Below are 18,853 nucleotides of genomic sequence, written 5' to 3'. Positions count from 1 at the left end.
TTTGGAATATATACTTAACTGAATGAAGATAATTTATTTATTCATATGTTCAAATTAAAAACAGAAGCAACAAATAACTGATTTCAAATATAGCAGTCATAAATTTTAAAAAAATTAAATTAAATTAACAAGTAAACCAGATTTATTTATCAAGTAAGTTTTTCTTCTTAAACATTTTAAAAATTAGATAAGTCGATAGGGGAAGTAAACAGACGTTATCTTATTTATCACTTTTCAGTATTATTATAAACGTGATTAAGTCAATCCTGTAAAAAATGTTATAAAAAGTCATACGCATAAAAAATTAACAATAATTCAGGAACATGATGAATTTCCAATTTACCACCTGTTGTGACACACTTTCAAATGCAAGTTTTAAAAGCTATTATAAAGTTTTAATAATATAGTTACAACATCTTAGATAACACAAGTACTGTACTACACGAAGATATGTTAACACAAAATTATTAGCAATCATACCTGACTGGACCAATACGTCGAAGCATTGTTGCACGTCCTGGTAGCACCACTACCGACAGTGTTAACACCATTGGTACCGACGGGTGCCCCATTCAAATGGTTATAACCAGATGACACAAGACCACTTTCCAACGCAAACATATCCAATGTCCATCCGTCTTAGATCGTTATAATACGTCCACCAAGTGTGGAAAAGCATCCAGTTTGACAGAGATCTCAGCAACACATTACCCCACACCATGTGAGTATGACCTACAACTGCAACAAAACACAAGATAGACGAGATAGGAGAAGAGGACGCCAGAAACTCGGTTCGTTCCATACTGCTCGATCCGGGGAGTAGGAAGTTCTAGGAGGGGACTGACTTTGTTACGCGTATCCCAAAATAGTGTCACGCAAAACTCAACCTATACGAATGTTCTTTCGCCTACATTTCAGAATTACATTAAATTGAAATTATATAATAATGTTCTAATAATAAAAATATCGTTTAAATTTGTTAGTTTAAAAAGTAGACCGCAAGCGATACAATTAACAAACTAACCCAAACACGAGTTTGAACAAGGAAAATAATTATAAACAATAAATAGTATTCGGGATAATAAAGTTCCATAATAAGAGGATTGTAAAATGAAAAATATCTATCGCTGTTTATTTAGATATCGAAAATACGTCAAGCTGGACGGAGAGAGAAGAAAAACCAGAGACAAAAATTATTTGGTTCACTTATACCCACTTTCTCTTCTGTTCGCTTCACTAGTCACTGATTATCGAAAACAACTGGCGTGGAAATGCGCGCAGTTCAGTCCAACGCTGTTTAATTAAGCTTAATCGTTGGTCTTGTTTAGCGGTAAACTAAACTGCTAGTTTCCGACAACAGGCAATAAAATTCCTATTGTCGAGATGTCATTTAAGTCGAAAATGGAAATCCATCTTTGATAATACACAGATAAAGGATATTATACCTCAATGCGATTACGTTAAAATCAGATATAATTAATTAATACAACGGACTGGCATATTTATAAACATATTTTAACGGTGTCTGAACAGGTTACATATTAAAATATTTATAAACTTTTTATTTAAAAATAATTAAAACATTATTTTCATACAAGTAAAAATATTTTATTATTTGTAATTAATTTAAATCAGTTAAAACGAGTAAATCCTAAAACTCGACATTGTTTTTTTAGTAACTTTAAAAAGTGTGAAGAGAAAAAAGTTTATATCTAGTTTCTCTCTTTAACCGATGAGGTTTGAAAAATTATCGAAATATGCTTGGAAAACCTTGTCTTGACTGAAATCAAATCCACGCACCAGTGATAAAGACATTTTGAAGTATCTAATTACAAGGAACAGTCACACAATCGTAGTCAAAATACGCTAGCGTGGCCAAGCAGTCTGCAAATCCAGAAGGGAGATATGAGACTAAAAAAGACGGGAAAAATACACAATCTCCCCTACTCTCTCCCCGGGAATAAAAGTTGAATCGTCCAATGAACTGTTACTTCCAGTTATTTGTATATTTAAGTAAGGCGACCTGAGTTTATGGAGTTGGCGGTGTTTATTCTAACTACCAATCTTTATTTCGAAGTTTACTGAATTTATACAATAAGATTTGAGCTTTTTCGACTGTGGAATGAGAAACTACATTTAGAGTCCTTCCTAGAAGGATAAACATATCCGGACAAAAATAATAATAATAATATACTATCTTAATATGTTCTAAGAATGGCTTGTTTATAGATATTATTATTGCCGGAAAATATTTTAAAATCAGTCATATATGGATAAAATTTATATCTGATCCATCTTTACTTCAAAATGTCGTCGCTTAAAGGTACTAACTTGTAAGTTAAATTATTTTAACAAGTAAATGTATACTTGGCAAATTCAAAGTGCTTTGATTTAATAAGAAAAACAAATAAAAAGTTAAGTGAATTTTATACAATAATCCTTTTAAACAAAACAATTCTAATTTAATTCATTTGAGAAAAATTACTTAACAGCTATCCCATCAATTTTAAAGTAGAGAAAGATAACAGCAAGATTGTGATGATAGTTAGAATTCTACAAAGAAAAATTTTCAATTATATTGTAAGATTGTTTAAAGAGTCCATTTATGATTTTTTTTAATCATACAACTATAGGAGATTTCATTCCTAGCTTCTGTCAAAAACGCTTTAAAAGGCCAAAATCAAGAGACAGATGACATCTATACAATATCTTACTGATTGATGTACCCAGACTTACTAAGAAGCAGCTGTTGTTTCACAAGCACTTTTTTGTTATTGTTACATAATGCTTCTTTTTGCTAATATCTTAGCAAATATTGTTTTTCACAAACTTTAAATAAATGAGAACTCATCTTCATGAATTAGATATGTCTTATTTCAGTTACAATTCTTTTCAGAATGTAATTAAGTCAAAACATATAACTCTTGTTACATAAAGTTGAGATTGCTAGCATTGACAAGATCATATATCAGTTGTTGAAGTGATATTTTGTTTCAAAATAAATGCAGTTGCTCCTCAAAATAAAATGCAAAAGAAAGTATTTGCACATGCTTTACTTATAAAAACATACATGTATATCTGAATACTAATGAGTTCTTGTTCACTTACAAAGATTTTTTTCCTTTTTTAAATTTACCATGTGGTCATTTTCCATTCAAATTGATAAATATATATAATAAAGATTGATGATGTTACGGTTGAATGTTTTTAATAATTTAATTTCAACCAAATAAAATTTATTTCGAATAATAAATTTACTTATTATACTGAAATAGTTTTCTGTTTTTATTACAGTAATTTTATTGCAGAAATATTTACGAATAAAAAATAACATCTATCTAAAATATATTAAAAGGCTATATATGTACTCAGAATTTTCTATTATACATATATATTGAATTTATCAAAATATTAGCTCTAATCATTATCTTTATTAAATAAATAAATATTTGTCCCGTCGGTTCGTCGAGCATGCGCAACAGTCGCTTAGATATACATGAAATACTGTACTTCTGACAGGCTTACTGAAACGGCAAAAGCTTTATTACATTATAGTTCAAAATCTACGTGTCGACTTAAGATCATTTACCTAACTGTAGATATATGTCGACCGCTATAGATTATCGTCTTTTATATATTTTGTAAAATAATTGAAGAGAGATTTTTAAATTATACTATTTAAAACTGATACTTTTAGTATCATAATATTTTATATATTGCATTAAACTATCGAATCTGACGACTTTCCATTGTCGTCATAAAACAAACAATATACACAATTCTTATTTCCCGAAAACTTCTGACGTAGTAAAACTTAAGACGAAACTCTGACAAGTTTTAACATTTAAACTAATGAATTAACTTAAAAGACTTAAATAATGTTAAGTAATGAAGTATGTTATTGCAATTTTTCACTTATTTCCCCCCCCTTTTTTAATCTTCTTTTTAGCCTATTTGTAAGTTCTTTCTTTCGAGAAGCCACACTCGAGTGTAGTTTATATCGAAAGGACTTACAGGTTGGAAACATTAATTAAAGATATTTTATTGCAATTTTACTCAATAAATTCCAATTAAAATTAATAAAAATACATATAGAGCCGAAAATATTGACATTCAGTTATTTTACAACCTAATTTTTAATACATTAGTTCATTTCTATAGAATAAGTACCGTATAATAAATTTCATCATCAACGTCAAACTTTGTTTATTAATAATTTTCTGTTGAAAAAAATAATGGTAAACTAAAAAATCAAATTAAGAATCGTAGATTTGCTGACAAACATTACTTATAAGGCAGAGAAAAACTAACTGTTCAGAGAATATGTAGATTTGGTGAAATTCATTGTAATTCAGAATTTAAAGTAAAAGTTCTTGTAATCACGGAATGGGATGAAAACGATCAGAAATGATAATTTCTGAAAAAATTACTTTTTTTAAAGTTATATAAAAAAAGCAAATCATATTCATAAAATATATTTATTTTTTAATACAATTTTTTTTTTCTTGATATAAATTTTGTTAGAAATAAGAAGTTTTCTGAATATATAAATTCAGAAAAATTCTATATATATATTATATATAATACTAATATTATACATAATATATATATATATAAGTTTATATCAAAACAGAACTAAGAAAAGAATCACTAGAGTGAAAAATCCTTGAATTATTAAATGTATGTAGTAACTTCAATTACATACATTAATTTATAAGTTGGAAGAGTATGACATATAGTTACAAGATTTACAGTATGTGAAAAGAATGTATGATAAGTGTGTAAAGTGGTGCTATAGTTCAAGAATTACAAAGAAAGATTCTATTTATTAAAGAAATAAATCAAAGAACAAAATTTAGAAGTAAATATATACATAAGAATATTGATTTCCGCGATGAAATTTTATTCTCAGTCAAAGCAAATTCAACATATTTTGTTCTGATGATCGATCAATGTGTGGAGAAAAACCAAAACAAATTCAGACTATATTCAATCAACGATTAAACAGAATGATAAATTCACTTATCATTATTTTATGACTGACTGATATTGGCTAAATTATACCTGTAGATAATACAATAATGATAAGATTTATTTAATTGTATTAGACTATTCTTAGTATAATCACGAACACTGTTGTCAGTCGTTTGATATCAAAATTAACAAGTCTCAAAACATAAGAAACTTATAAAACTTCGCTTATTGTAATCAGAAATCTTTTATTGTTGTCATCTTTGGGTAAATAAGCATTTTTAAGCTCTTTTTTTATATCAGTCTCAATATGTGATTTATAACGAATGTATGCTATCAGTTCTAACCAGTGCTTCGAACGTTAAACATTTTAATCGTTATTTTTTTGTTACCAATAAAGTAGTTTAAATTGATGGCATTTCTTAGTGCACTTTATATACTGATTGTTATTGAGGGCTGTAGCATTAAAACAATACTGAATGAACTACATATTAATTAATATCAACTAATAAACACTTCAAATTATATAATTTTTAATTATCTAAAAAATGTATTAAAAATAAACCCTAAAAAAGAGGGTAATTTAAAAATTACAACAGCCGATCCTTTCAACAGTCCTTTATTATAAATGGTAGAGAGAATTAAGTTACGTGCCTACTAGTGGCTAACGGTCTTCGTACCTGAACACTAGGAGTTCGGTCGTGGGTTCTCGCCTCGCTCGGACGGACTGGCCACGTGGAGTTTTCCGGGTTTTCTCCACGTCTGTAATGCCTAAATCGGGGCCAGTTTCCCTTAAAAAAGACCTCCCGGAAGGCATCCCCTAGGGGAGGGGTGGCCAACAAGTCGATCGCCAAGCCAATTTTGGTCGATCGCTAGCGATGTCTTGACTTAATGTATTATATCTGCAACCGAACGCAACTGTATGCATGCAGTTATGACTCGACTCATAAGCAGTGAGTGCACTTCGTACTGAAACAGTGTATAAACGTAGTATGTATTTCACACTTCCCCCTCCCCACTTAGACTATGCCTATGACAACAAGTCGATCGCGACACATTTTTACGATAAAAAGTAGATCTTATGTGCACAAAAGTTGGCCACCCCTGCCCTAGGGCCTAGGCAGATCGCCCAAGTGTTGCGTTGCCATAACTTAACAAACAACAATTAAGTTACACTACAGTATATTTCTGTTTTAATTTACAGTTTCTCTTCATTAATACAAAAAGTGACTTTTATTTTTTAAATTACCCTCCTTTTAGGGTTTTGGTTGTTTAAACATATTTTAGATAATAAACTGATAGATCCCCGTCAGGTATAACTAGATATTTTTTTTAATTGTTTAAGAACGCTCTTTTAATTCTTTTAATGCTAGTCTATAGAATAAAAGTTTTTTCTTAAATGTAGTTTTATTTACTTACTCCGCTTAATGTTATCAGTATAAGCGAGTTCCAAAATAATTACCAGTACACTAAAGGGATTCTACTGGGTATTTTGAGTGTATATAATCGTCTAAAAATTTGTAAGATTCAATTTTTGCATGAAAACTTTTACTTCCGGCGGGATAATAATACTGCACATATTGTCTATACACAATATTTATAGATTAATACATCAGTGAATCATTTACATCTCACATACAGTCAACTCTCGAGTTTCGAACTTAATTCGTTCCTAAAAGTTGTTCGAAAACTGATTTGTTCTAACACGGAAACAAATTTTCCCATAAGAAACAATATAAAATGGATTAATCTTTCCCGACCCCCAAAACAAAACTTTTTTTAAACCTTTTTAGCTGTATTTCATGCATAAAATGCCAATAAAGGCAATATAAAATATTACCTATATCTATATTCTACTGAGTGTGTGTGTGTATTAAAAGCAAAAATGTCCTGTCACTGCCAACCGAAACCGAAACCAACACTTTAGACCAAAGAAATGTTATAAATAGAGACTCAACTATGACTGCCTGCATGAAATCAATCAAGACCGACAACAAGTTCTTTATCCACTTTCCCAAATATTATGTTTCAATTGATTTAATTTCAATTTTAATATTAATTAATGAATTAATTTTATTTTTAATTTTAGTGTAAAGGCCAGTTTTAATTATTTTATTTTAAATTTAATTATTATTTTTAGTTTTAATTAACTGGCTACCTAGTATTAATAAATATTAAATACTAATATTATAATATACGAATATAATATTATATTAATAAATTTTTGTCATTTAATTTAACTTAAGCATATTTAAACACAGTTTCTTGGATGCCATTTATATTACGCGAACGTCAATAAATGCAGTTTTTATTAATTTGATTTAAATTCTGCGGCATTTACCAAACACGGAAATAGTATCTCCCCGCATGCGAATTGAAATGTAATTTAAATAGCGACGTCATCGATTATTCGTATCGTAACGCGAGGCGATCTCGGCGTCACTAACTTCCGAATCGGTAGTCCTGTCGTTGATTGGACTTTCTTTAACATAGGAAATATAGGGAGTTGACGACCATCGGTGGCCGGATCTGCCGAGTAGCTGGTTCGGCAACCGAGTTATTGTATGGCAACCAGGGCAAAAATCAGTTCAAAATGTTCGAAACCCGAAGTTTGACTGTATCTTAAGACTTAACTGAGATCCTCGTAATTTTAATCCACTCAAATATCGTTGATTTGAAATAGGAAGAATATAACCGCTAGGGTTTCTCATTTTCCGGTCTTTTGCTTGTCCTGGGATACCAGGAAAAAAGTGACCTGTTTCCCGGGATATATTTTTAAAATATAAAAAATATCTTGAAATCGAATGATATAATTATTTTTTAGTTTTAGAAGTAATTTAATACGTTCTGCAACCTCCAAAATCATAATATTAATAATGCTATGTAAAATATATATTAATTAAAATTACCTTTGAATTACGTAGAAATTTTCACAAATAGAAAAAAATTATTAAAGTTTGTTGGAAACTGCTTACAGAAAAAAATGCCTTTGAATTTAAAGAAAAAATGAACTCCGATCAAACTTCTAAGTTAGAAGGTAATTTTCGTTTTTTAAATAAAACATAATACAAAATATTATTTTAGATAGCCCGATAATTCGGAAGTTCGTTTGGCTTTAATAATCTGATTTATGAAGAAAAACTTCATATTGCAGACTTAGTACTTGTTTCTATCCTTGCCCAATTTGCACAACCTGGCGTTACGCAGTTACTGAAGCAACTGAGAATAGTTAAAATTAAGACAGCATCGGCGCAATTATTCAAGATATTACAGGTTCTGCCAAATAAAGAATTTTCAGTCCTGCCACAAATACATATTGATTATTGACAATCTGTGAGATGTCATAACAAGCAAAAATTTTAAAAACGAATAAGCAGGCTTAAAATTAATAAGTACAAATGTATTCTGATAGTTTATGAGTTAATTATACTTTCCATTTGCAAAATTTCCTCAACCTTAACACAAAATAAGAAAAGAGTGAACTTTTAAGAAATTTACGGGATTTCCCGGAATGAGAATTTCCTGGATTAATTAAAAGGCAGCCGGGATCCCAAGATCCCGTTTGAGAAACCCTAATTATCATGTCACATATGGAACAAAACTAATAAAAACGATTATTTCCGAAAACGGAACAAAATTATAATTAGAGAGCAATTATTTATTGAGACATCGTAACAATGCCGGGTTGCAATGTTTGCTCTCCACCTCAATTTAGTACTGTCCATCAAACTTTTCCTTTAACAATAGAGTCGTGCCGGCCATCTATTAACTGCTCTCAGAGGAAAAGTTTTGAATTAAAATAACGCGACTTCCGGTTTGCATCGGGAAGTTCATATATAGTTATTTGGGGTCTCCTGCCCCCAAGCTTTCTATATATGGTCTTAGTTTTCATGTATATAACTCCGTTCTTGAGATTAAGGAAATTTACAGATCTACAATTTTTTCAAATTGCAGCAAAAAAAAATATATATATATATATATATATATATATATATTATACGTTGTTTATCTACTCTGTTAGGAGCAAACTACATTGTTGAACAAGAGTATCAATCTTGAAGCTCCTGAAGTACTGTTTTGGATGAAGCTGACAGCTGCATCTTGTCTCTCTATAGCATACTAAACATTCTATGCGACGAATATTTTCACTCTAATGAAAGTCATTGAAGAATGCAGCCCTATATGCGCATATTATCGTCCACAAAAATAAAATCTGTAACCACAGCACCTCAGAAAGTCTCACAGAGAGTTCCAAAACATCGTATCTGTATCTTCTTGCAATAACGACCCTCTTGTAAAAACGTGGAGCTCACTGCGGCTTTTACCCGTAATGCCACCTCAGACCATGATACCATCACCTGCAAACTTTCTCCACGATGTTCATGGGACCATATCGTATTCTCCGATCTCTCCAGATTCTAATCCGAAGAGAATCATTCTGTAGATTGTGCCTGGACTTGTCAGTGAACAGAATATTGCCCCATTCATTCAAAATCTAATGCTGATGTTCTTGACACCATCTTCTACGCAGAGATCAATGGAATGCAACATACTGAGCATCTGGCATAAGACCATTTGTACGAGACCTTCTATAAACAGGATGAAAAAAGAAAAACCCCTATAAACAGTTTGTCGTGAAATTCGAACATCGGTGTCCTTAGACAGCTCTGCAGAGATCTGCCTACAAGACATTATTCTGTTCTGGTGCTCTTTTAACGTCAAATAGCAGTCCTATTGAGGAGTAATTCTTGTTGGTCCACTTCCTGGTTGACGTCAAACATCTTTTCTTTGAAGTCTGGCCTGGTTATGACGCTCTGCGGCACATTCGGAGACCTGGACACATCTCTTGTCGTTATGCTAGAAGCAAGCCAGTCGCATTGTTCTTTTCATAAAATCGTCTATATGACGTCTTTGTGGCATCAGCACTGTCATTATAACACAGTAAAACAGAAACAAACAGACCTCGATTGGTCAAATTGTAATAGAAACAACGCCATGCTACTGCTGTATTATGGGCATATGGAGCCACATTGGCTAAGAGGCAGAGGTTAAAATTTTACAAAGAAAAACAAAGTACCAATTTTTTTTTTTTTTTTTTGCTATCAATGAAAATTTGTTAACCATTTTTTGCTTTCTCTTCTGATTTCTTTGCCCGATATGAGAGAGCCGTTTCCCTGCTCTCCCAACTTGCATGCCCAAGGAGATATTTATGGAACCTGCAAATTTTGTTTTTTAACTGAACATTCGACTATATCCTGAGTATTTTAATTGTCTGGAAACATTCACATAAATTTTCCGTTATTTCTTAAAAAACAAACAATAAATAAAAATAACCTATGAATTGGATGACACTGCTTATTTTTTGAAGTATGTGTATATACATTATATTCTATTATTGTTATTATTTAATACTTTTACATCGATTGATATTTATTTAGTAAAGAGAAAATTATTATATTTAATAAATTTAATTTCATGAATAATCTTTTTATTTTGAAAGTAATTTTATTCTAAAATCTTTATACAAAAACTCTCTAAAAAGAAGCCTTTAACCGCAATATTGAGCCCACCAATAGCAGTGTGAATAAACCCACTGAACACTGGTAGTTGATCGTTTTGCGCCTGGCCAACGGACTGGCTATATGGAGTTTTCTGTTTTCTTCACGTTAGTAACATCTAAATAGGGGCCAATTTCCCATAAAAGATCTTCCGGGAGGAATCTTTCCTCGGCAGATTGCTCTTGTGTTGCTGTATACCAATAAAGCAGCAGTATTCTTTATTTTTCAAGTATCGTCAGGATACAGCAAATAGAACACAATTAGAATGCCCAACTGGCTGCATAAACAGCTGAAAACGTTCGAAAAATAAATACTGCTGGCAAAAACATATTTTGAAGATTTTGTACAAATCTCGTAAACTAGTTCTGAATTATAAGCATATTATAATAAAGATTTTACATGTTTCTCACTATGTTCGTAATATGTACTGCATAAAATTGTTCTAGGAACATCCAAGTCTTTTTCGGATTATTTATCTCAGAAACAGTTGAATTTTCGACCTATGTTTACTAAAGTATTTTTACTCAGTATGATGTGTACTTTCTATCATATAAATACCGAATTCTTTAAATCCTGTATATAATTTGTATTATATATTTTCCTTTACAAGTTAGCCAAGTCCCAACTATCTGAGGTAAAAGCCTTATATGATGTATGATATAATATATATAAATGAAAATAGGTTAATGTGTACCTAGGTAGCCAAGATGGCGGACCTTCCGGTAATCTCGATCCAGGTTACTTAGTGACATCAAGATGGAGGGAGCTGCGGACTATCGCGTTGTGATATGCAGATTAATAGTAACGACGCATTTCGTGTAGAGTTATCGGCGGAAAGTGGTAACAGGTGTGATAATTGTGTGGATTGGAGTGATTTTTGACTTTAGACGTAATTTTTTTTTCTTTTCGAAGTTTTTCGTTTAATATTAATTGGTTAGTTATGAGTTCTTTCGATATTTCTTCCCAAGAGTTTTGGGCAGCGTGCACCGCCCATGATTTCTATCGAGTGCTCGAATCGGAATTTTCCGAATTAGGTATGGACCCCAGAATTGATAAAGGTTTTAAATTTGCGGTGAGTCTAGGATTACAGCATATTGAGGAAGTGTTTGTAAAAATTGTTCGAATTCGTGCCAAATTTTTTATCGACACGACCGAGATTCGTGTGTGATGAGATGCAAAAAATGTCGAAGAAATCGTTCTGCATTCGAAGGAACCTTTAAAGGTAAATGTGGAAAAATATCGTGAAGTAGAATCTTTTCTTTTATATGGCATTACATTGCATTGGAATGCTCTTCGACCACCTCGGGTATTGCTGTAGGCATTTCGAATAAGGCTGCTGTCGACTGGTCCAACCATATACATTTTATTATGCTAGTTGCTCTGCACAATATGACGTCGTTTAAAATCGGAGGTCCGAAGAAAACCGTCGAAATCGACGAGACTGTCATATGTAAACGAAAATATGAAAAAGACCGCAAACTAAAAAGTACGAAATGGGTTGTAGGGGGAATATGTCGAGAAGACGAGAGCTGTTTTATCTGTCAAGAAAACGATCGTTCCGAAATCACGCTAAAAAAAGAACCCGAGACAGTCCCTGCAGCCCCAGTTTCTAATATTCAGAAAAAAGTAAAAAAGGTGGTCGAAGAAAAGAAAGGAATGCAATATTACTGATGATGATAACGATAAAAGTAGGAACGAAAGAAAGAACAGAAAGACGAGTAGTCAAACGGTATCAATTCCTGTCCAAAGCAAGCGTCGGAAAAAAAGAGAGGAACAGCAGCATGCACAATGACGTAAGTAATAACATTATAAATAATATAAATCGTTTATTTTTATTTATTTTATTATTATTTCGAAATAGTAATTATTTTAACAAAATCCTTAAATTCTAAAATCGGGATTTAGTATTTAATAAATCGCGGAGCGAATCACGTGATCACATGTGCTCCATCGTAAATCGCAGTCAAGATGGCCGCCATCTTGACGTCACTAAGTAACCTGGATCGAGATTACCGGAAGGTCCGCCATCTTGGCTACCTAGGTACACATTAACCATATTTTACACCGATTCTATTACTGTACTTCTAAGTTACCAGCAGTTGATAACAATTGATCGACTATAATAATATTCATTAGATGCAATTTTTAACTCTAAAAAAAATGTTATTTTCTGCTATCTATTTCTTTTTCCATTTTCCTTTCTTTGTATCTCGATAGCTTGTTAATCAAACTCTTTAGTAAGTTTAAGCATTGATATTTTCTATTATAAAACATTTCACCATAACATTATAGATAGTCATAACACTACAAGTGAAGTAATCCGTTAAAATCCTATATAAAGTTGTAATCCTCTGCTTATAATTGCTTATAATGAAACCAATAAAACAAACAAAATGTTGACATCACTTTATGAAACATGATAACTAAGACTTCAATTTTCTGCTGCTGAAAAGCTTAAAGCAATTTATGAATTATCTAATAATGTTTGCTAGGAAACTATAAATAACAAAAATGAACTATGGCAGAATGTTCATTCTATATTATATCAAGTTATTACAACATAAGAAAAACAAACTATATTAAATATGATAATTAATTAAATGAATAGGAGAGAAGCTAATACATATTTGTATTTTTAAATTCAAATATTGCATTTAAGGCTATTAAAGGAACATACACCTAATCAAGTACATAAATTTCTAAAGTATGATTTTCTTATGATAACAAAAAGTGATCAAGAAAAGTTGAACACTGTCAACAATCTCGTTTTCAAAATGTAGTACATTATTATAATCATAAGTAGTTCTTGCGAAAACACAATCTATAATGTCTGTCAGTCATTTGAACAAGGTGGTTAAGTCACCAGCCTACCACTCTGGAAAATCCAAGATCAAATCAGATGGGATTCCATGAATTTTTCATGGATGGTCTATCCTGAATACATCACCACCCATCCCTTACCACCCACCTGTTGTATTGTAAGGTTGGCCAAACCCCAGATGTTCACTGGACAAAACAATTAAAACTTTAAAAAAAATCTATGATCAACATTATAAATATTGTAATGTTATAAGCATAACAAAAAATATCAAGGATACTATAGATTACCACCTATGGAATTTCGGGACTTTGAGTATATATCTGAACTGAGGAGACCAAGAGGAGTTCAACGATACTCTACTTTTGGACCGGAAACGAAAAATAAAAAAGTTATCACACTTTTTTCGGCGATCGCGCAATGATTGGGAGTCGCGTTGCTCTCTCCGCTAAGCCTATCACATGTTTAACAGGCAGTCAGGCAAGTCGGCCATATATACCTTCAACAGAGGCAGATGTTGATCCACGAGCAAACTGATCATCTTCAGTTGGAGTTAAGTCCTTTTCACACACCCTCGTGCTCCTCGACCTTGGGACCTATGGCCCCTCAGCCGCCAACACACTCGCAATCACTTGTGGCCGGCTAGTACTACGTGCCGCTTTCGTGGCTTGTCCAACAAACCTAACCTATCCCTCCGGGAGATGACTGTAGTCCGACGTCATGGTTTGCAGACTTTACCACAAGATGGCGGTACTAGCAACTATGGTGCCGTCTGCATGATAGCATCAAAAAGTATAACAACTTAAAAGTATGATGACTTTCTTATTTTTTGTCTCCAGTCCAAAAGTAGGGTACTGTTGAACTCGTCTCAGTCACAAGTTCAAATATATACTCAAAGTCCCAAAATTCCATAGGTGGTAATCTATAGTACAGCCAAAATATCATCTGTAAACTCACTATTCATGTTTCTGTCACCAAATATTTTCTCTCTCTCAAAACAATACTCTGTATCAAACAACATGAGAGTCTGTTTTTTGAGGCTGGTATAAGTTGCTAAGGATGATTGTATAATGCTGAGCATTAACTATACAGCCACACTTGAGGAATTTCACAAAAACACAGTCCTAGATAATCAAAGAAAAACAATAACATGACTTTCCCTGCACTTGACAGAGTCTTGATCTTTTCAGACAGGAGATGACACATGCTACCACTGAGTGCTTGATTGATAAGTTTCAGGTTTGTATGGTGACATCAAGATTCATCACCTGCTACTATATGATTTAAAAATACATTATCCTTCTCTTGGTAGAAAATGAGATGTTTCTGGCATAGTTCAATACATATCTAATTCTGTTTGTCACTTTGCAATACTAAAACCTTTTATGGATAATGGTATGAATGCTGCCATGACTTATAACATGAAGTTATGCCACATCTGCAAGATCATCCTGTTGTGTCTGTTGGCTTAGATCAGGTCATTCATCCATGCAATAGTCACCTCCATAATTTGTGCTTGATCACCCTTTAATGATCTTGAAATGAAATGATCTCAAGCAGACTATTTCCATACAACAGATTTGTCTAAAGAGTTTTGGACTAATCTGCACTAATCATATATTGTACTAATTCTTCAAAAAATTTCCGCTATGTCCTTCTGCAGTCAAATCTTATAATTCCACACTGCTCCAAGTGTAAAGTGTAAGATGGAAGTGTCAAAGATTGCCCTTCTTTAGACACTTCCATCTTACACTTTACACTTTTCCCTCTTTGAGGAAAGTGAGCCACACACTCAACATAGAACAGTTGCTAGCACTCCTGCAAAAAATATGAAACTTCAACTAGGCAAAAAGTTTGCACAGGTGCTGTGATAAAGGAGATGAAGTTCAAAACTGGAGTTGATCCCACCAATGTCACAATAGGTAAAATGTGTTGTCAACAATGGTAATTATTAACATTTAAGTTCATATTCTGTCTTTTATCAGTCTCTGCTATGTTTCATTTGATTGCCTGTAATTCATCTAAAGAGCAAATTCTATTTGAATTACATTAATTCTTTTAATTACCATAAAATCTCTGAAACTTTTATCAGTACCACAATTTGAATAAATTATTTTTTTCATATTTCTTGAAACATTCATAAAACATGTCTGTAGGTTACTACTAGCAATTTTGTAGTTAGTCTCCATCTGTTTTTATAAGGCAAAAAAACCTTATATTTTCATTATTTTCTCATAAATTTACCATTGCACTTTGCCCAGCTTTCTTCATTTGACTAGGTAATTAAAATATTTCCCATTCTTATTTATCTTTTTAAGTTTTTAAGTGAAGTTAGTAAATTATCAACTAAATTTGAAAAAAAATTTATACATGTTCTCTGCATTTTTGATTATCAAGATACAATAAAAACTTATTTTATTAATAATTTACAATGACTACATTTCATATAAAAAATTTTTTTTGATTGATTTCAATCTGAAATGTTATCATAATGTTATATAAAACTGAAGCTTTTTCAAAATAATTAACAGCATCATAATTCAATTAACTATCATGCAGTGTCTTAATAATTAAACATATAATTTCTTTACTCAAAATCTAAAATAAAAAATAAGTGTGGTTTAAAAGAAAAAAAATATATCACAATTTTCATACATAAATGTTTTTTAAAAACTAGATTCTTAATTAGAAAACCAAAATAATCATCTGATATTTACACTTCAATATTGTAGATCAGGGCTTCTTAAACTTTTTTTTATTCACAACCCCATTTGATTGTGATTTTTTTTGTGACCCAAAAAATAAAAAATAAAATAAAGATATATAAATATTTTGCAATATACATATGAAATACAATGAAAATATACATATATATTGAAGATATATACAAATTTGCAAAAACAATAATGGTGTACTACCACAGTTCACTCTTGTGTTACAATGGAACAGAGACAACTGAATACACTGAAAAGCAACAACACTACACTAGTTCACATTACAATCAGTGTTGCTGAATCGTTGTCTCGCTGCACCAGAAGTGACACAAAGTGCAACTCACGAAACCTACGACACAAAGCATGCCATTTTCAAACTCTCACAAATTATTTTCAATGTTTTGCATTAAAATCTCATGACCCCAAGATTTCACTAAGCGACCCCAAATGGGGTCACGACCCATAGTTTAAGAAGCCCTGTTGTAGATGAAACTGATGAAATCAATGATGTGTTAAAAATTATGACAATGGAATATGCAAAGTTTATCTTTTAAATTTTACTGTCCTATTTACATCAAAACTGAAATTTATCCTAAATAACCTTCAGAAATGAAGATTGGTTAGGATAGAAACTAGTTTTAATTTCAACAGTAATATTTCTATTTTTATAATTAGAATTCCTTTAAATTACATCAATATGTGCTGATTTCTCTCACAGTGACAAATATCATTTCCTAGAAAATCCAACACATTAGCCAATAGAAAGTGATGTGATAATTTACTCCAGGAAGAAAGTTTTTATAGTCAGTACAGAGTGCCTGATGTTCAATCTCCTACAGTTTCTTCCTGTAAGAAGGACTGAAGATTAAAGGAAAAGAGAAATAAGAAGAATTACATCACAAAAAGGGAGATGCCAGTGGAGTTAAGTACAGCAACTGAAATCATAGTCCACCAGATGTTGATAAAAAGTAATAGAACTGATCTCCATCAGAAAGAAAAAATAAACCTTTAGTGTCACATTAAATAAAATTGAACAATTTTACAATAAAATGAAATTGAATCTGTTCAATATGTTATATTAATATACCTTCAATAAAGCCATTATGTATTTGTAAGACATGATATTTCTATTTTATTTTATTTACCATTATTTTTTTATTTTCAAATTCACTTACAGTAGCATTCTACAAGAAATTTTCACAATTGCTACCATAGCAATAATTTCCATTAAAAATTAAGAAATAAGAACAATTAATACAAACATTTTGTAAAAAAAAAAAAAAAAGCCAACAGCATATTGATAGATAAGTTTCTCTCGAAAAATTTAGATTTTTGGATTTACAGATTCAATTATCATACTTTTATAGTACTCCCACAATAAGTAAATTTAATCATGGGGAAAAAAGGAGATTAATTGGATAAAATTCAAATTTCTAAAATTCACATATTAACACTGAATGTAGTTTTAAAATTACATTTTTAAAATTTAAATCTAATATAATAATAGCTATCAGATAATAACAATGATTTTAATTTGAATCACTACTTTTTATCACATGACAGTTATTCTTATTGAAGTGTATTAATATATTTTATGAAAGAAAAAGAAAAATTTACAAATTCTTTTGAAATAAATGAATAAAATTATATAGAATAACTAAAATATATTTAGAGTAAAAGTAATATTTTTTATTTATATAATTAAAGTGAGTTATATTTTCAGCAGCTTTAACGTGTAATGCCAATAATTTTTTTTTTGTACTTTTTAACATTTGTTGCAACTTCACAAAAATCATTAATAAATTTTTTATAATTTTTGTTTTATCAAATCAAAAGAAACTAACATATATAATTAAACAGTTTTATAAAAACTTTCTCCAAAATATATATTAAAAAAAATAATTTCATAATTTACTACAATATTCTAAGGAAATACATAAATTACTGAATATATTTATTTTACATAACACAAAGTATCATATCAAAATACATATATTAAAAAATAAAAACAAAAATAAATAATACTCTGAAAACTAAAGTGATGAATCACTATATTTTGTCTCAATTTCATTTTACAGTTTCTTATGAAAGATTACATATTCTAAGATGAAAGTATGAATCATATACAAGAATTATAAACTCACTTGAGTATTGATCAAAGCAAATACATGAAAAAATAAATAATAGAATTTATATTAAATAATTTGTGTGATGGTGAAATTAAATATATTCCAATTTATCAATAATAAATCACTAATATTAAGATATTAGAATAATAGGCTTAATAATATTTTTTATTATTTTATAAATTGTTTTAAACCTTATAAAACATATACAGGATGTTCACTTTAACATTTATCAGGCACAAAAACAATCTTATCAGCATTGCATAAATATATGAATTTGCTGTATTAGTTCAACTATAATGATTACAGTAAGAATTTTGCTCATTCAAAAAAAAAATATGTAAATCGCATGGTCATTCTGCAGCAATACACAAATTTTCTTGACTAATTCACGTACAAAATTAAGAAGAAAAAAGATTTAGCATAACTGACAAAGAATCTCCGACTGTAAAGGATAAAACTCAACACTGCAAAAGAACAGTTAACATTATTTTGCTTTAGTACATATTCAAAGTCACACTCAACCATCTACATTTTTGTATTGCCATCTTCAGTGGCAATACAAAAATGTAGATGGTTGAGGGTGGCACATATCATACCTGCCATCATCCTAAAAGATTTTCAAATTCACTTATGCAGCTTGCCAACATCATTCAGTGCTGCTGG

At 30.8% G+C, this 18,853-nt stretch overlaps 1 protein-coding gene across 4 annotated transcripts in view; it reads right to left on the bottom strand.

Annotated features, from left to right (window-relative positions):
• The window catches only part of da (daughterless), a 189,331-nt gene that overhangs the window by 128,160 nt on the left and 42,318 nt on the right, over window positions 1–18,853 (bottom strand). Inside the window, exon 1 of one of the 4 annotated variants that reach the window (XM_067288400.1) lies at window positions 481–992. The exons of the other annotated variants lie outside the window; for them this stretch is intronic. Coding sequence (XP_067144501.1) covers window positions 481–621 — 141 coding nt within the window. The 5' untranslated portion in view covers window positions 622–992. Of the gene's footprint in view, window positions 1–480; window positions 993–18,853 lie in introns of those variants that run through there. 4 annotated transcript variants of the gene reach the window in all.

This window comes from Centruroides vittatus, unplaced genomic scaffold, assembly GCF_030686945.1.
Source record: "Centruroides vittatus isolate TY-2023 unplaced genomic scaffold, ASM3068694v2 scaffold_861, whole genome shotgun sequence".
In the NCBI taxonomy this organism is placed as follows: Eukaryota; Metazoa; Arthropoda; class Arachnida; order Scorpiones; family Buthidae; genus Centruroides; species Centruroides vittatus.
Note: the sequence above shows the minus strand (reverse complement) of the source record. Positions and strands in the feature narration are given on the sequence as shown.